The 16,710-nt window shown below is 38.3% G+C and overlaps 1 protein-coding gene across 4 annotated transcripts in view; it reads right to left on the bottom strand.

The window, feature by feature from the left end:
• JAM2 (junctional adhesion molecule 2) overlaps positions 1-16,710 on the bottom strand; it is a 100,045-nt gene that overhangs the window by 12,976 nt on the left and 70,359 nt on the right. For all 4 annotated transcript variants that reach the window (XM_057696877.1, XM_057696875.1, XM_057696878.1 and 1 more), the window contains exons 2-5: positions 13,727-13,792; positions 6,400-6,507; positions 4,732-4,884; positions 1,900-2,102 (exon numbers count right to left, since the gene is read on the bottom strand). In XM_057696877.1, the coding sequence (XP_057552860.1) occupies positions 1,900-2,102; positions 4,732-4,884; positions 6,400-6,507; positions 13,727-13,792 (530 nt within the window). The remainder of the gene's footprint in view (positions 1-1,899; positions 2,103-4,731; positions 4,885-6,399; positions 6,508-13,726; positions 13,793-16,710) is intronic.

Raw genomic sequence — 16,710 nt, 5'->3', positions numbered from 1 at the left:
CTGCCCTGGTGCATTCCTTTGACATCACAGATATTTCAAGGGTTGGGGCTGACGAAAGTGAATCTATATCATTTCAGACTTGCCTTAGGGCTTTTCATCACCTGCTCTGAGAAAAAATAAATTTGAAAAGTAAATATAGCCAAGTGTGACAGCAGGTTTTCTGCCCAATTTCTCAGTGTAAAATCACTGGGACCTGCTGACTGAGCCTGCTGACACTGAAAGGGCCAGAGCGTCCCTTCCTTAGGGAGTAGCCACATCCATCTACTGATACGCTTATTCTGCAGTCACTTTATCAATATGCTTTATTATTTATCAGAGGATCTAGTTTTTAAATGATACTGTGCACTTGTAGATTGAAAGGAGGAAAATAAGTATTATACGCTCCTCTTAAAATTCACTAAAATTTTTATTACCATGCCTTTAAGATTTTTTTGATAGTGGTTATGGTAGTGATTCTGCCTTGCTGGAAATGCAGCATTTTTAATCTGACATATTACTTTGAATGAAAAAAAAGAAGCTTCAAATTTCATGAACTTTTTTCACTCCCACCTCTACCCTAAAATGTCAGAGACAAAAACAGTGAAAATACTTTTATTTGTAAGCCATCAACTTTAAAGAGCTTATTTATAGATTTCCAACAAGATTCCTTAGAAAGGCTTTTCAACCGATCAGACAATCTGGACTAAATCTAAAGTAATAGATTCTCAAGTCACAGAGTCAATTGTTGACAAGCTAGTCATGGAAAAGTTTAATGACACAGACATTCTATCAAAGGTTGGCAATAGTCACCATTCTCACATGGCTGGTACTGAAGTCAGGACATCCCCAAGAGAGTTTTCTTTTTTTAAAAAAATTTTTATTGAAGTATAGTTGATTTACAATGTTGTGTTAGTTTCCGGTGTTCAATTATCCATACATATATACATCTCTCTTCTTTTTCAGAATCTTTTCCCTTATGGTTGATTACAAGATATTGAATATACTTCCCTGTGCTATATAGTAGGATCTTGTTGTTTATTTTGTGTCTGCTAATCCCAAACTCCTAATTTATCCCTCCCCTTCCCTTTCCCCTTGGTAACCATAAGTTTGTTTTCTTTGTCTGTGGGTCTGTTTCTGTTTTGTAAATAAGTTCATTTGTGTCACATCTTAGACTCCACATGTAAGTTATGTCATATGATATTTGTCTTTGTCTGACTTACTTCACTTAGTATGATAATCTCTATGTCCATCCATGTTGCTGCAAATAGCATTATTTCATTCATATATATATATAAAATAATGAAATACATGTGGTGTATATATATATACACCACATCGTTTTTATCCATTCATCTGTTGATGGACATTTAGCTTGCTTCCATGTCTTGGCTACTGTAAATAGTGCCGCTATGCACATTGAGGTGCATGTATCTTTTCGAATTAGCTTTTTCCGGATACGTGACCAGGAGTGGGATTGTGGCATCATGTGGTGGCTCTAGTTTTAGTTTTTTAAGGAACCTCCATACTGTTTTCCATACTGGCTGCATCAGTTTACATTCCCACCAACAATGTAGGAGGGTTCCCCTTCTCAAGAGAGTTTTCATGCATTTCACTGATATTATAAATATGAGACTGCACTTAGTACCTTTCCAGGCCTGATCCATCATCATGACTCCATCTTGGCCTGCTTCAGGCCCCTGGTGCAGAGCTTTGCGTGCCCAGCTCCCTAGTTCTCTGTTTTGTCTTCTCATATCCTGATGCATCACCTCTCTGTGTGAGTGCCGCCATCTTTCCTGCTCCCCTTTCCTCTCTCTACTTAACGTGCAATGGTATCAGCCCTCTCTACTCTAGTATTTTAGTTCTAATAATTTTTTTCCACATGCAAGGCAGTTATGAGGCCAATGCTTGAAATGACCTTACCAGAGTTCCAGATTTTATATTCACTGTGTATGAACTGTTGGTGCTTTGGGAGCCAAGTTTTGGATTCTCTAACAAACGGACGCCATCCTTAAACCACATGTATTCAGGAGCTGGATTGCCTTCTTTGTCGTGACATCGCAGCTCTACCACAGTTCCACTCAGTGCAGAATTGGGTACTTCACATGATGGAACTGCCGGAGCCACTGAAGGATGGAAGTCAAATGGTATTGGTTATTTACAAGCTAAACGAGGATTTTAACAGCCCGGTAAACAGGGACTTATTGGACACCTGTGATACAGACTGGCTACTTGTTCAAGAGACCCACTTCCTTTCTTCACGGGCACACAGCCAGACCACATTTGCCAGACCCCTTGTAGCAAGAATGGATCACACACATGAGTTCTGACCAATGGAATCTGAGGAAAAGTGATATATGCTATTCCCATGCCTGATCGATAAAAGCTTTCTTATGATTCTCCATTCATCGCCCCCCTGCCCCTCCCACTACCCAGTAGGTGTCAGTACCCATGGTGCTCTCAGAAAGCTATGTATTAAATATGTCAGACTTACATTAGCTTGGGTCCCTACTGATTTCATTAAGTAGAGCAATATAGTTCCACCACTACTATCTCTGGCTCCAACTATTTAGATTTTACTTACATGAGAAAGAAACTACGATGGAAGCCACTCACTGAGCGTCCAGGGCTTACCTGTTATAATAGCAAGCACTACATTAGCTACTCAACAGCTGTCCTTTTTTTAGATAAACAATTTCTACTTTTTCCCTCACAAATGGCTTTAATGTAAAAAGTCAAACTTGAGTATATTTTCAGGACCAGTACTCAAACTAAAATTCCATTCCAGCCAAGATGGAGAATACCTGAGTTATGGTTATTCTGGTCCCAGGGATTTGTAAAGTAAACCAGACTTTACTTAAATCCAGGGAAACCCAGAACTGTCTGTGTAGGCAGAATTCTAACACGGTCCTCTAAGTTCCCCAGCCCTGGTGTGTACACACGTTCTCTCAGTTATTCAATCAAACACAAATGTAGGTACTGCTCTGAAGGGATTTTAGAAGTGTAATTAAGGTCTCAAATCTCTTGTCTTTAAGGTAGGGGAGATTACATAGACGGATCTGCCCTAATCACATGACCTCTTTTTTTTTTTTAATTTATTTATTTTGGCTGTGCTGGGTCTTAGTTGTGGTATGCAGGATCTTCGTTGGGGCATGTGGACTTAGTTGCAGAATGTATATGGGATCTAGTTCCCCAACCAGGGATCGAACCCCAGCCCCCTGCATTGGGAGTGTGGAATCTTAACCCCTGGACCACCAGGGACACCTTCACATGACCTCTTTAAAAGCAGTCTTCTCTGGTTGGTCACAAAAGGAAAATTCAGAGATTCAAAACACAAAAAGGATTCAACATGCTTTTGTTGGATTATAGATAGAGAAGGCCATGTGGCAAGGAGTGTGGTGGCTCCAGGAGTTGAGTGTGTCCCCCAGCTGACAGCCAGCATGGAAAGGGGACCTCAGTTCTACAACCATAAGGAACTGAAATCTGCCAACAAGAATGAATGAGCTTGGCAGCAGATTTTTCTCTGAAGCCTCCAGTGAAGAATTGAGCCCAGCTGACTCCTTGATCTCAGCCTTGTGATACCCTGGGCAGAGAACCCAGCCACTACGTGCTGGACTTCTGACCTATAGAACTGTAAGCTAATAAATGGGTGGGGTTTTCAGCTGCTAAGTTTGTGATCATTTGTTATGCAGCAATAGAAGACTAATACACCAGCTCAATCTCCTGCAAGATTTTCTGAATGAAATTTCTTCTATAACAGTACATCATTAGTATTTTAGGAAGAGTCTGTATAGAAAAAGGAAGAGGAGTTGTTTTGTTCTCTTTGCTTGGCAGTTTATAGTAACTTCTATGGAGAAGAACTGATCATTTCCTCCACCAGTTGTTATCACGGGCAGCTACTATCTATCAGTGAGTCTTAGAGTAACTAAATATATTGGCTTTGGAGTTAACCCCATCTGGATCCAGATCCTGGTCCAGTTACTTACTAGCTCTGCAGCCTTAGGAAAATCACTTAGCTTCTATCTCCTCATCTGTAAAAATCAGGCTGTCAGTGAAAATTAAGTAAAATTACACGAGAAAGAGCCTGATGTATCCTAGTTGCACAATGAACACTAATTTCCTTTCTTTACCAAAATAACTTCTATACATCTCCAGCCTACCTTTTTAAAAAAATCTATTTTATTGAAGTATAGTTGATTTCTAACGTGTTAATTTCTGCTGTGTAGCAAAGTGATTCATTTATACATATATATATTGTTTTTCATATTCTTTTCCATTGTGGTTTATCATAGGATACTGAATATACTTCCTTATGCTATACAGCAGGACTTTGTTGTTTATTCAGTCTATGTAATATAATAGTTTGCATCCACTAATCCCAATACTTTTTTTGTTTTATTGCTTTTCTCTCCTCTCATTTGAGACTATTTTATATGGTAAGAGAATTACTACATATGCTGAAAGTGATTGAAAATAAACTCCTAGGGAAAATGCTTCTATGTGCAGTGGAGGACCATTAAGATTTACCTCATTCTTAAATGAAAAGAGATTTTGTCATAATGAATATTGTAACAGTAACATTTCAGCAACCAATGAGGTGAAAAGGAGTAACAGCCAAGATTTTGCACGAAAGGCGGTGCTGCTGGTCCACCTTTATAACTTTACCCACTGGGGCCCTGAGGTGGCTCCTTGCTCCAGGGCTGGGTGATGGGGATGAGGGTGGGAACAGTAACCACACAGATACAAGCACATCACCTAATACTTCTAGAGTGACCGTATCCTCTTCCAGGTTTTGACCTTGTTCGGATGGGGCACTAACTTCACAACGATATTTCCCGGCATCATTTCTCGTCACATTTTTGATCCGTATGCTGAAATCTATCATCTCAGCTCGATCTTTAAAGTCACCTTTTAGAAAAAGAGGACGATGATGTTAGTAACAACACAATAACTTTCTATATCCTACCTTTCTCTAGTCACTTCATTCAGTAACCACTGCATTTATTTTCCTATTAATAAACTCAATGTAAAAACTTGAAAATTGTACACGAGTGCTTCTCTTTCAAACTTTTATTTTTTTTAGAATGTCATCCTGTTCACAAAAGAACACTCAGTTCTGTATTCTCATATTTTATTTTAAAGAATTCAACCCTCATTCCTGCCTCATCCCATTTCTAGGATGCTTATAACTATATTCACATCTTCAAAAGATACTGGAGAGCCTAGTTTAATGAGCTGGAACAGTAACTTTATGTGTGATGGCTTGCATGATACTGCCACAAAAGAGAAGATGAGGGGGTCTTTAAAAACATTCTTTTGGTTAGTTTTTGAATGTAATGTGTGTGGAATTAAAATAGTGTTTTGTACCATATTCAGGTGCTAGATTAGCAATTATAGAAAATTCAAGTAAAGACAGCTGTGCTATTAGGTCTCTGCTGCCTGTAATCTTTACAGATAAGAACCAGAGGGATATTTTAAATTTTCTATGGACTTTAAACATTTGCTCACTTATTTAATTCTTTAAAAATTAAAGTAAAACGTATTTTAAAATAATAACGTGTTTATTATACTTGTTAAGTCATATTTCCGACTTTTAAAATAATTATAGTGGAAAATTACAAGCATGCACAAACCATCATCCAACTGTAAATGGCAATCAATGCATGGCCTATGATACTTCATCTGTACCCCTAACCACTGGATTATTTTAAACGAAATCCCAGACATCACTGCATTTTATCTATCATTACCAATACTTTAAATTAAAAGCTCACAATATATATTCAACAAGAATAGGGAGTATAAAGAAATGTATAACAATAAAAAAAGTAAAAAAGAAAGCACAGGAATAAGAGAAAAAAATATCAAATTGTACACTTTGGATATATGCAGTTCTTTGTAAGTCAATTGTATCTCAATAAAAGTTCTTAAAGGAAAAAAAAAAGAAAGAAAGAAAGAAAGCTCTGGATAAAGGTAGCTGTATTTACCTTTCCGTAAGTCCTAACTCCCTAAACTTCTCAGTGATGGCCTTGCTTTCTCGACGGTGATACGGAAATAGGGTAAAGTTACTACAACTGAGCAGTGACCTTCCATCCCAACCCCACACTCTTTTTTCTTCCTTTCTCTCAAGAGTTTAATCTACTGGGCCAGCAAGAACAATTGCATCTTACATCCTCTAGGAGTGAGCTGAGCAATGAAGGGTCCAGGGCCTCCCTGGATTTCATGCATGGAGGTGAACTTCTGTTCTCTGTCCTCTGTTTTTGTGGTTGTTGTGTTTTGGGTCTCAGTGCCTACTGGTTTCATCTCACACTTACAGAAACACATTCTCAGTCATTTGCCATGTCCTGCTCTCATTGGTTAATTAAAGGATCTGGGGTATTTGGTGCTCTCTTGCTCTCACCTCATTGAGTCCCAGTTTCTTACCTTGAAGAGCCTGCTGATAGTAGACAAAGGAGACACTGCGCCCCAGTTTCTTCCACTCCAATCTGGAGGAAACGGTCTTCTTTGGGTATTTACAGGCTAAAATAACCTCTAGGAACAAAAACAAAAATACTTTAAAAAAACTGTCCCTCAAATTATGTTTTACTTAATAAATTTTAACATCCTTAAATTATTCTTTTATCCATTCAGTCATTTATTTATTCATAAATTTCCTCAACAGGTACAATGTTGGCTTAATTCAAAGATGAATTAAAAGCACTATGATCATTTCACAAAATAATTTTGTGACACGATGCTACTTTCCCTAGTTCTTGGGCTTCCATTACCATCTGTAAAATAACAGTATCTCATAGAGTTGTTGAGTCTTCATATACAATCATATATGTAAAGCACACATGCTGGACATAGTAAGTCTTTAAAAATGGCAGCTATGATGAATTATTTATCTTTTTCTTCCCTGTCTCAGTCTTCAAGGAGTTTATGGTCTGGTAGAAGAGGCAAACACGATAATATAATCTCAGTCCCAGGTGATGAGGGCCAGGATGGAGGTGTGCAGTGGATGCTTCACATCTACTGCCTAAGAAGGGCACCTAGCCCAGCCCAGGCCACACTATGGAACCCAAATGGTCCCTCCACACGCTACATTCTCACTCAGATCCCTTTTTTGATAATCTTCTCTGCAAATACATTAATACACACCCAATATGGTCTCCTAATAAATCATTGACTCCTACCCCTCACCTCAATCCAGAAAAGTTATTCAAAGATTTAATCTTGGCATCAGGTTTAACCTCCTCAATGTAGCTCACTAGGATCATGGGGAATTTACTGCACTTACGTCATTAAAGAATTCCTGGAACTACCCAAGAAGCTCCCTCTTTTAATTGTCCAAACAAGATGACTGAGGGAGGAAAAACCCAGTGCCTGTCTGCCAACTGCTTCAAGTTGCCAAATAGAATCCTCTAGTTCTAAATATCTTTGAAGTATGTTTCAGCCAGGCTCTCCAACGTGTCAACTTCATATTTCTTTTTTTTAAGTTTTTATTTTATATTGGGATATACTTGATTTACAATGTTGTGTTAGTTTAAGATGCACAGCAAAGTGAATCACATTACACATACATATATCCATTCTTTTTCAGATTCTTTTCCCATATATGTTATTACAGAATGTTGGGTAGAGTTCCCTTAACTTCATATTTCTGAAACTTTTTTTCCTCCACAATGTGTATAGTTTGACCTAAAAAAAAACACAATATCTTTGACTAGAAGAGAAACTATGGTAAAATCCTTTTCATACCTCTGATTTTGATGTTAAGCAGACTTAATGCCATTAAAAAAACAATTCAGGATATTACATGATATGGTAGATTAGAAAGCAATGCTTATGATATTTATCTGTTTTATTAAAAATATACACATAGATATGGACAAAAAGCCTGTATGAATATACATGAAAATATTAACCCAGTGATGGTTTCTGTGTGACAGAATTATGATTTTTCTGTTAAATGTAGTTTTCAATTTTTTTTTTTTTTTAGTTCCACACACATTGCTAGAAATATAGAAATAGAATAACAGGTAATGGAAAATAGAAAGTAGGACAGAGAAAAGAAAGGCGAGGGGAAAAAAATCCAAAAGTTGTTTTTAAGGATGCCTAAAGTTTTAAAAGCAGATTTAATGTTACAAACAGACATCATTTTACAGACGTGTTTACAATTATGCTACACAGACAAATGTGTGCCAAGGGACTTGTCTGAGGAAATACTATTCTGTTCTGTTGATTAAGGAGAATGGGCGGTGGCCTTCCGGAGTCTTGAGTTTTAGATAGGTTTCCTTCCCGTATTTTGTTGAGCTTCCAACAATTAAACACACACCCACACTCATTTTTAGCCCACACTCCTAGGTCTTATAAATTTATACTCAAACAATCACATTGTTTCACATATTTAACAGGACACACACACATATTCCTTTTGGTGAATTCTTCTTGATTTCTATACTCACTACTCTGTGGAATACCTCTGCAGAAGTTATGTTAAAAAAATGTAACCAACAGTTTTCTTAAGTGCAGTGACTGCACTCCAGCCTCAATCTCACTGATCGTAAAAAATGTGGAAAAATGGTTCGTGCAATTTGTCCAAACGATATTGAGTACTTATTGTGTTTTTGGGCATTATTCCTGAACTATATCAGTGAGCAAAACAAAGATCCTTGCCCTTTGGGATCTTACAATTTGCAGGGGGTCAGACATATAAGAAACATCACAAAGTGAATTATACAGTACATTACGAGGTCATGAGTGCTATGGAAATAAGAGTAGATCAGGGCTTCCTAGGTGGCGCAGTGGTTAAGAATCCGCCTGCCAATGCAGCGGACACGGGTTCAATCCCTGCTCCAGGAAGATCCCACATGCCGCGGAGCAACTAAGCCTTTGCGCCACAACTATTGAGCCTGCACTTTAGAGCCCGTGTTCACAACTATTGAGCCCACGTGCTGTAACTACTGAAGCCCACGCGCCTAGAGCCCATGCTCCACAACAAGAGAAGCCATGGCAACGAGGAGCCTGCGCACCACAATGAAGAGTAGCCCCCACTCACGGCAACTAAAGAAAGCCCGCACACAGCTAAAAAGACCCAACATAGCCAATAAAATAAATAAACAAATAAATAAATTTAAAGAGTAGATCAGAGTACAGGAAGTCTGGGAATCTGGGGGAAGGGGGAACAATTTAAAAAAATAGAGTAGTCAGAGTTCACCTGATTTAGAAGTTGATATTTAACCAAAGACTTAAATGAGGGCATTTGAATTTTTGAATTCCCTAGAATCCGAATTTAAACCTTGCAGTTCTTTGGGAGTGTTCCAAGCAGAGGAATACCTTGACCTCCAAAACTGTGAGAAACAGTAAATCTACTAGAATCATGGGGCCAACATCTGAGGATAAAGAACTAAGTGAACTCAGAAGCTAACTACCATGGGCTCTCCTCCCTCTTTTCAGCCAAAACCCAACATTCACGGCCAGCATAATTTTCTGTATCTAACTCCTGGGTTTATTAGACCATAATATAGTAGTTTAAGGCACAGGATTTGAAGTTAGACCCCTGCCATAAATTAGATGTGTGATATTGGGCAAATTATTTAACTTTTTAAAAAAAAGATGTGATTGTGTTCACATCTGTAAAACAAGAACAACATTACTCTCGCAAAGTTGTCATAAAGATTAAATGAGATAATGTATTTACATACTTGGGTGCACATGGTACTTTGTAGTTAGTCTGTGTTCCATAATTGGTTATTATTACTTTTACCCATAAGGTACTTCTCTTACTTACAGTTGTAAGCTTGCCTTGGCATGGTAGAAACCCATACTTAATATCATCATAAATCTACCCCGAAATTACTCAGATTTGAACTAAAGCGTTACCTGTGTTTGAGACAGCAAAGAAAATAATATAGACATAAATTACAGTTTTTCAAAGCAAGGCATATTAAGACAGAAAACTGCACCAAGTTTTTCTATTAATATGATTATTACATTGCCAAAACTATCTGTTTCAGTTTGGATTGAGAAAAGATAATTCTTTGTTTGGAGAAAGCATTTGTTCAAAATGTAGCAAAATAATCACTTTCAGGAATCACAAAGAATCATTGTGAATTTAAATTTTTCTAGGATTATGTATTGTTGACTATTGTTTGATTTCATTCTCTGTGTCAAGTTAAAAACCACCAAACTCTTACATAATGCAAGAAGAGAATTGATGTTACCAAAGTAGTTCTGAAGAATTACCATGAATTACTATTTCTGTGGAGAAAAGTATGCCATTAAATTCTGATTTATTGCTTTCAGGGTTGAACACTCTCTGCATAAGGCTACTCATATAATTTATAAGCCTGACAGAGTGGCTCTCACTTTACTCTCAAACTGCTTTTGGCAACACGATGGGAAGTGATACAGAAAAGCAGTACTGAAAAGAAGGAATTAATTAATTCATGATTTATTGACATCAGAGGGACAAGAGACCAAAAAAAACCAAAAACACCTGAATGAATTGGGGGGAGCAAACATACATATACACACAAATCATAAAATATTTTAGTAAACTCAACAACAGAACACAACCCAATCAAAAAATGGGCAGAAGACCTAAATAGACATTTCTCCAAAGAAGACATACAAGTGGCCAACAGACACATGAAAAGACACTCAATATTGCTAGTTATTAGAGAAGTGCAAATCAAAACTACAATGAGGTACCACCTCACACCAGTCAGAGTGGCCACCATTAAAAAGTCTACAAATAACAAATACTGGAAAGGGTGTGGAGAAAAGGGAACCCTCCTACACTGTTAGTGGGAACGTAAGCTGGTGCACCCACTACAGAAAACAGTATGGAGGTCCCTCAAAAAACTAAAAATAGAATTACCATATGATCCAGCAATCCCATTTCTGGGCATTTATCCAGATGAAACTATAATTCAAAAAGATATATGTACCCCTATGTTCATAGCAGCACTATTCACAATAGCCAAGATGTGGAAACAACCTCAATGTCCATCAACAGATGAATGGAGAGAGAAGAGGTGGTACATATATACAGTGAATACTAACCACTCAGCCATAAAAACAATAAAAAATAATGCCATTTGCAGCAACATGGATGCCGCAATAAATATGGAAGTATTTTCTATATTAAAAATAAAACATATTTTAAAGTGATATAAAAATGGTACAGGGTTTTAGTTTAGAGTGTTGGAAATGTTTTGAAACTAGATAGAGGTGGTGTCACACAACATCGTAGATGTAATAAATGCCACTTAACTATTCACTTTAACATCATGAATTTTATGTTATCTGAATTTCCCCTCAATACATTTTTTAAAGTAATGTAAGACTAAAGAACATACTTTTAGCGGACTTCCCTGGTGGCGCAGTGGTTAAGAATCCGCCTGCCAAGGCGGCAAAGAGAAGCCTATGCACCACAATGAAGAGCAGCCCCCGCTTGCCACACCTAGGGAAAGCCCATGCACAGCAACGAAGACCAATGTAGCCAATGAATAAACAAACAAACAATAAATAAATTTAACAATAACAACAAAAGAATATACTTTTGGCATCCTGATTCAGATATCATGGCATTGGGCCGGGGGGTGGGGGGGTAGGGATGAATATCCACAATATCCAGTTGGACCCAACAGTAAGATCCTCCGGAAAAGTAAACAATGGGAGAAATTAACTTCATTTCCTTGGTCCCATATGGACATCTTGACCCATCTTTACTTCTCACTGTGCTCCCTCATTGGCTCTTCCAGTCTCCTTTTTGGCATCTTACCCAGCCCTGTTTGTCTTCCCTATAAGTGCTCCACAGTCCTAATTACTCCCAATCATTAATTTATTTTTCCCATTGCTCCCCATTAAAAACTATGTCATGATAAAGAGGGTTTTATCAGCTTAATCATGTAAAATATTAGGACTTCAAGAACCTGAATAACCTAAATAATTATTTAAGTGAATGACAGGCTGGTTCTTTTTTTTTTTTACACAATTTTTTTTTTTTTTTTTTTTTTTTTTTTTGTGGCACACGGGCTTAGTTGCTCCGTGGCATGTGGAATCTTCCCAGGGCAGGGCTCGAACCCGTGTCCCCTGCATTGGCAGGCGGATTCTTTACCACTGCGCCACCTAGGAAGTCCCCAGGCTGGTTCTTATTATAGCATATTTTTTTGTTTGTTTTTTGTTTTTTGTTTTTGTTTTTTTTTTTTAAGGGGGCCGGGGAGAGGCAGAGGGTGAGACTGGCTCTGCCCCTGCCCGGGAGAGGCGCCTCCGAGGGGAAATGGTGAAAGGGGAGAAGGGGGAAAAAGGAAAAAAAAAAGGAAGGGGAAAGGGGGGGAAAAATAAGAAAAAGCGAGACAGAGGCGCTGCTGCGTCCGCTCACGGGGAAAGCTGGGGGGGAGGGGAGCAAGAAGTTATAGCATATTTTTATTTAACAAGCACATACAACTTATTACATGCCAGACATGACTGTAAGCACTGGTAGATACTAGGTCATTTAATTCCTCCTCATGTCAGGCCCTCTTTTTAAATCTTTGTCTCTTTACTACAAACCTACCTCTCTCCAAAGCCAGGAACCTAAGACATGCTTAAAGAAGAGGGATCAGACATTTGAAACCAGTTTCTTTAAATGTTTATGATCTAAAGAAGCATCACATTTAAGAAATAGTAATTCTTCAGGTTTCCAAGTATTACTATTATGTTTTTTAAAATTATTTATTTATTTGTTTAATTTTGGCTGCATTGGGTCTTCGTTGCTGTGCACAGGCTTTCTCTACTTGCAGAGAGCAGGGGCTACTCTTCGTTGTGGTGTGTGGGCTTCTCATTGCAGTGGCTTCTCGTTGCAGGGCATGGGCTCTAGGCGTGTGGGCTTCAGTACTTGCAGCATGTGGGCTCTGTAGTTGTGGCTCACAGGCTCTAGAGTGCAGGCTCAGTAGTTGTGGCTTATGGGCTGAGCTGCTCCACGGGCATGTGGGATCTTCCCGGACCAGGGCTTAAACCCTTGTCCTCCTGAACTGGCAGGCGCATTCTTAACCACTATGTCACCAGGGAAGCCCTTGCCCAGTGTTATTAATGTGTTCTAAGTAAAAGATCCTTCAAAAAAGTAGTAGATAGTCAATATTTGAAGTAAATTTATAAAAGCTCTTATAATTCTTTTTGGTTATTAGATCCTTAAAATTTTTTAATTGTGATAAAATGTACATAACTAAAAATTTACCTTCTTCATGATTTTTACTGGACAGCTCAGTAGTGTTAATATATTCACACTGTTGTACAAGCAACCTTCCAGAACTTTTCCATCTTGCAAAATTAAAACCTTATACCTGTTAAATATCAACTCATCCCTTATAAATATTTTAAGAAACTAAAATAAATAACAAATGATACCCCAACATAAGCTATATTAATGTTATCTTAAATACATAGAGTGGGGTTTGCAGTGTTAATTTCCATTTACCAAATCTAGCTGACTAGAAACTTTGCAAGATCTCCTTCTCCCAGTTTTACAAATTAGTTTGCTTTGTTGCAGATTTATGTAATGAGACCTTCTTTGTACATCAGGTCTCTCGTGGAATGTCCAAAATTTCCACTGAGGAGGTGGAGAAAGAGTTCTCACGGCGGAAACAGCAGGGAGCAGCATTGCAGCAGAGGAGTTAGTGTGAAGTGAAGCAGAGGTCCCTGACAATTAGAAGGACACTGACGCGTGCCATCCCCGTGAGTTACTTCAACAATGCAGCCCGTGAAAATCAGTAAGGTACTCTACCTTGATACTCTATTGCTGTGACTACTTGATGATCTTTTGAGGCAGAGGATCCATAGGCCTTATGATCTGAAAGAGTAAAACAGGGTAATTAAAATGGTACAAAGGCCATTTTCAAGTGTTTGAATGGGATGCAATATTAAAGAAAAGTTTGGTGACAGTTTCACACAATCCATAACACATAAGTTTTAAAGTATCCAAATAGGAAAAGCCAAGGCAAACCATTTATGTTTTCTCCATTTTCTAGATTGAGGTTTTGCCCTTTAATCATTTCCCAAAGCAGAACACATGAATCTATTTGCGCCACCACAGCCCTGCTGCCCCCACAAACAACATACTCTCACAAGCTTGACTGTTAAACAAGAGTTTGTGTCCTTAATTCAGCCTAATATGTGATCTAGTATTGTCACGGGAATTGCCCCCTGCAAATAAAAACTAATTATTGGGACTTCCCTGGTGATGCAGTGGTTAAGAATCCGCCTGCCAATGCAGGAGACACAGTTTCAATCCCTGGTCCGGGAAGATCCCACATGCCATGGAGCAACTAAGCCCATGCGCCACAACTACTGAGCCTGTGCTCTAGAGCCCGTGAATCACAACTACTGAAGCCTGCATGTTTAGAGCCCGTTCTCTGCAGCAAGAGAAGCCACTGAAATGAGAAGCCCACACACTGCAACAAAGAGAAAAGTAGCCCCCGCTCTCTGCAACTAGAGGAAGCCCACACGCAGCAATGAAAACCCAATGCAACCAAAACAATAGTAATTTAAAAAGCTAATTATTTTTAGTGCCTTTTATAAGGACATAAATTGCTTTACAAACTTATCCCTGACTACACTTCTTCTTGTTAGACTATAAGAAGTGGTCTTGTTCAGGGACTACCTAGGTGGCGCAGTGGCTAAGAATCCTCCTGCCAATGTAGGGGACACGGGTTCAACCCCTGCCCCAGGAAGATACCACATGCCGTGGAGCAACTAAGCCCACGCACCACAACTATTGAGCCTGTGCTCTAGAGCCCGTGAGCCACAACTATTGAGCCCGTGTGCTGCAACTACTGAAGCCCACTCGCCTAGAGCCCAGGCTCTGCAACGAGAGGCCACTGCAATGAGAGGCCACCGCAATAAGAAGCTTGCGCACCACAACGAAGAGTAGCCCCCACTCGCCGCAACTAGAGAAAGCCCGTGTGCAGCAAGGAAGACCCAACACAGCCAATAAAATAAATAAACAAACACACAAAAAGATTCTTGTCTAAAAAAAAAGTGGTCTTGTTCATTTGTTCAATAAATATTTACTGTGCCTTATATCATAGAGAAATGAGTCATTTAACATATTTACTATGAAATGTATACATAATATGTAATGTTTATAAACTTTGTATATAAAATTATGATGAAAAATGCAAACAGAACATCTTTGTTTTCCCCCTAAACATTCAAATGACTTTCCAGGATTGGTCTATAGGGTTGAAATGACTGATTATGGTCCCTAATGGGATCTGATAGTTATGTGATGATGACAGTGGTGATGATATCATCATTCTCCTAAACACACGTAGAAATTTTCATTTTAAAATGTGCTTTCACATACTTCTTTTATTTGATAAAATTCAGTATTCGAAATGATTTGGTATGGTAGGCATGATCAAGACTTAAACAACAAAGTTACAGAACCAGGAGTTAAAACTTTCTAATTTAATGGTTAAAGAATATTTATTTATTTATTTATTTATTTATTTAGGCTGTGCCAGATCTTAGTTGGGGCATGCAGGATCTTGTTGCAGCATGCGGGACTTCAGATGTGGCATGTGGACTTCATAGTTGAGGCAAGCATGGGGGATTTAGTTCCCTGACCAGGAATCAAACCCGGCCCCTGTGCCTTGGGAGCATGGAGTCTTACCCACTGGACCACCACAGAAGTCCTTAATTCAATCTTTGATATGATCATTTTGTATTATTTCACTTCACAGATGTCATTCTATGGCCCAGTTTAATGACCATGTTTAAAAATAATTTAAATCACTTCCTATTAGTATGCATCTCTGAAATATAAATTCTACAAGGGCAAGGTTATTTGCCTGTTGTATTCTCTGATATAGTCCAAACACCTAGAACAATGCCTAGAATAAAGCAAGGCACAGTAAATATTGAACAAATGAACAAGATCACTTCTTACAGTTTACTAACAAGAAGAATTCAGTAAATGGGGTCAGAGCAAAATGATACTAACGGAGGGTTCCAGAAGACAAGCCATTCTTTTGGGAAGGTGTCAAAATATACAGTGTTGGATTGGTGTTAATTATTTTAATTTGCAAAACATTCTTGCTGTTCTTCTTGAGTAAACAATTTAGGCAAAACAATCCAACTACTGTCCACCCAAAAATCATATATGAAATAATCTAAGACCAAATTAAATTCATCATAAAAATCTAAAGAAGGTTATTTCTTCAAGCTATATTTCTACAATTTACTAGAAATGCTAGTTCTCTGGTTACACTACCATCTGTTTTCTGTCTTCATATAATTTACTGACCCTATTTTCACCAAGGCAAAAATGATATCTCTGTAGCCATATCCAATGGACACTTTCAGTTTTTATCTTACTTGATCTGTCCATGACATCTGACTCTGTTGATTCCCTTGGATTCTGTGACATGGTTCTCTCCTAGTCTTCCTTCTGTCTCCCTGTGGGGTCTTCTTTCTCTTTGATCTCCCCATCCATCCATCCATCCATCCATCCATCCATCCATCCATCCATTTATCCATCCATCCATCCATCCATCCATTTATCCATCCATCCATTCATCAATTTATCCATCCATCCATTCATCCAGAAACTGCTTTCCTGACTCATCTAACTCCTTTCTATACAATCTTTTTTACTCTTATTTTTAAAATTAATTTATCTTTATACTCTTATTGATGCAACTACCATTTTGCTGAAAAGCCCTAATTTTGTATCTCTAGCTAGAATCTCTCTCCTGAGATTAAATC

This window comes from Hippopotamus amphibius, chromosome 10 (assembly GCF_030028045.1).
Source record: "Hippopotamus amphibius kiboko isolate mHipAmp2 chromosome 10, mHipAmp2.hap2, whole genome shotgun sequence".
In the NCBI taxonomy this organism is placed as follows: Eukaryota; Metazoa; Chordata; class Mammalia; order Artiodactyla; family Hippopotamidae; genus Hippopotamus; species Hippopotamus amphibius.
Note: the sequence above shows the minus strand (reverse complement) of the source record. Positions and strands in the feature narration are given on the sequence as shown.